Below are 3,260 nucleotides of genomic sequence, written 5' to 3'. Positions count from 1 at the left end.
TCCTTCAACAAACACCACTCCTTCAACAACCACCACTCCGTCAACATCAACAACAGCAAACATTTCATCAACATCAACCACTCCATCAACAACAACAACTCCATCACGAACAGCTCACGCATCATCAACCTACCCTCAATCAACAAAGAGCATTCAATCAACGATCTCTACTTTGTCATCAACCTCTACTCCACCAGCAACCACAACTACAACATCGACTATTCATTCATCAACAAACACGACTCTATCAAAACCCGATCTTTCATCTCCAATCACCACTCCATCAACAACAACCCCTGCATTCGCAACCGCCAATACATCATCACAGACCATCACTTCATTAGCAACCAACATTCTATCAACAATCACATCTATGTTCACAACGACCCCTACATCAGCAACCTCCCTTCCATCATCAAACACTTTTTCAACAATCTCGAATCCATCCTCAAACACAACGATACCAATTTTGAATTCTTTGGCAAGCACTAAACCAACAACAAATACAACAAATAAACCTGCAACGGATGTTGCAGGCACTGGCATATCTTCAACTAGTAAAACGTTATCCAATACCACAGCAACTATTCCTAAAACATCTCCAATAATAAATATCACGACTATACATGATTCTAGTACAGTAACGCCACAAAAGGTAACTATAATAACATCAGTAGATAATACAACGATACCTTTTTCAACATCACAACAAACGCCTGTCATAACCATGACAAATACCACAGGTGATTCCATACCAACAGCTTTGAACACAACAGCTACGTCTAAAATCATCCCAAAATCCTCATCATCTTCATCAACAGCACCCAATTCATCACAAAACTCCACAACACAAACTCCAAATACCACACAACCATATATCAAATTGATCACTTTCAACCACTTCTTTCATGAACACATCAACACACCCATCTCCTTCACCACAAAACTCAACCACTATAACTCCAAATACCACACTCTCATCACCACATTCTTTTTCAAATACTTCTCTACCAAAAACATCAACACAACCAACACCACCTCCAACAACGCCGCCATCATCCCCATCAACAAACACCACATCCACTCCTCGAAGACAATTCTCACCTACGTCGACAATAATGGACACTTTGGGCTGCAACCCCGCCGAGATCGTTTTCCTAATCGAATACGGTAAATCCGAACACAGAAAAGATATAGACCATGAAGGCAACTTTATCCGACAACTGGTAAAAGCTTGGGAAATTAGCCCAGACAAAATTCGTGTAGGTGTAGTTGTCTACCACGACACTGTCAGAGAAGTCATGCATCTTTCTGAAAAACCCCATGAGTTAGACGACGGAATTTCAACGCTTACTCGCGCCCTTCACCCGAGTGGGGAGGCTGATCTAGCTAAAGCATTAGACTACGCCCGGGGGACGGTTTTCAAATATGCACGACCCAATGTGGAGAAAATCGTTGTCCCAATTGTCCACAGTATGTCAACCCCGGAGTTAACACGGATTCCAGCAGCTGCCCGTAGCTTGAAAGATGAGTGTGTGCTTGTGATGGCGATCACTGTGTACAGTGACAGTCTTGTGTATCCGGTGATACACTCAGCTGTAGAACAACCTTACTCCAGTTATAGTCACGAGTTTTCTTCCTTTCGGATGCTGGAAGAGACGGGAGATAACTATCATTTGATATGCACGTGAAAATGAAATAGCTTCGTGATCTTGCTAGTAATTTTATTGAGATCCATTGTTTAAAACACTGTAGACCTCTACTCCTAAATTTCAGTGAATCTAAATATTCGTATCCTCCTTTTTCTCTCCCTCTTCTTCAACGGTCCTTTCTACTCCTTCCATCATTCTTCTTCTTGTTTCTTCTTCTTCTTCTTCTTCTTCTTCTTCTTCTTCTTCTTCTTCTTCTTCTTCTTCTTCTTCTTCTTCTCCTTCCTCTTCTTCTTCTTCCACCTCCTCCTCCTCATCTTTTTGTTTTAATCTTCCTCTTCTTCCTTCATCCTGATCACCATCATCATCATCATCATCATCATCATCATCATCATCATCATCATCATCATCATCATCATCACCACCACCACCACCACCACCATCACCATCATCATCATCATCATCATCATCATCATCATCATCATCATCATCATCACCACCACCACCACCACCACCAACACCACCACCACCACCATCATCATCATCATCATCATCATCATCATCATCATCATCATCATCATCATCACCACCACCACCACCACCACCATCACCATCATCATCATCATCATCATCATCATCATCATCATCATCATCATCATCATCATCATCACCACCACCACCATCATCATCATCATCATTACCATCATCATCAATTTGGAAAAACGTTTATCACTATTTTGCACAACATCATTAAGGCTCACAAGACAGCCGCTTGTCCTTATCATAGTTAAATAATACCAGCCCAGATGGGGATTCGTGGTGGACATCCTAGGAATATCTTCTTCTTCTTCTAGGTTCCATGCCTGGTCCAGGCTTCGGATACTGCATGAATTATCTCTCTCCATTCCTCCCTGTCTCTTGCTTTTTCAAACAGCTCTTGGAATATATAAGAGTAATTAATCGTGATTAATATAAATTGAAGGTGGGGGGTTGTTCCTGATAGCTCTGCACTGCGGCGGACGCCTGGGTTATTCCAGTCTTCCCTTGGAATAGACCCTAAAGACAAATTTCCCCTATCGGGATGAATAAAGAGAATTTTATTTTATTTTTATTTATTTCTCTTTCTCGACGTTCGCCTATTTGACGGTAGTATCAAAAAATCACACCAAATTGAGTCGATACCATTTGCAAACCCAGAAATAAACTGTATATTATATGTTGTAAGAGTCATTGGAGTTTCTTATGAATTTTTCCTGGACACAAATCACTGACAAACCAAGATTGTAATCGAAGTGTTATACTACTACTATTTAGAGGAGTCATCGTGGATCAGCGGTACGGTCTTTGCATAGCACCCGAAAGGTACCGAGTTCGATCATCAGCCGCTGCGCTGTGTGGCCTAGAGCAAGTCACCTCGCCCTAGCTCACTTTAATAATAATAATAATAATAATAATAATGATAATAATAATAATAATAATAATAATAATAATAATAATAATAATAATAAATGGCATTTATATAGCGCTTTACCCCGTTGTCACAGGCTCTAAGCGCTTTACAGTGATATAAAACAAAACATATTACAGTGAGACAAGTGTGAAGGAAACGTG

The 3,260-nt window shown here is 40.6% G+C and overlaps 1 protein-coding gene across 1 annotated transcript; it reads left to right on the top strand.

Annotated features, from left to right (window-relative positions):
* Positions 1–908: 908 nt before the first annotated feature.
* LOC144956757 (matrilin-1-like) lies at positions 909–2,873 on the top strand. The gene has a single exon (XM_078887454.1). It carries the CDS (start codon positions 909–911, stop codon positions 1,689–1,691), a length of 783 nt encoding a protein of 260 aa, XP_078743580.1. The 3' UTR covers positions 1,692–2,873.
* The last annotated feature ends 387 nt before the right edge of the window (positions 2,874–3,260 follow it).

This window comes from Berghia stephanieae, chromosome 11 (genome assembly GCF_034508935.2).
Source record: "Berghia stephanieae isolate SIO BIC M18660-M18661 chromosome 11, UCSD_Bste_1.3, whole genome shotgun sequence".
NCBI classification, from domain to species: domain Eukaryota; kingdom Metazoa; phylum Mollusca; class Gastropoda; order Nudibranchia; family Aeolidiidae; genus Berghia; species Berghia stephanieae.
The sequence above is the reverse complement of the archived record's forward strand: the minus strand, read 5'-3'. Positions and strand labels throughout refer to the sequence as shown.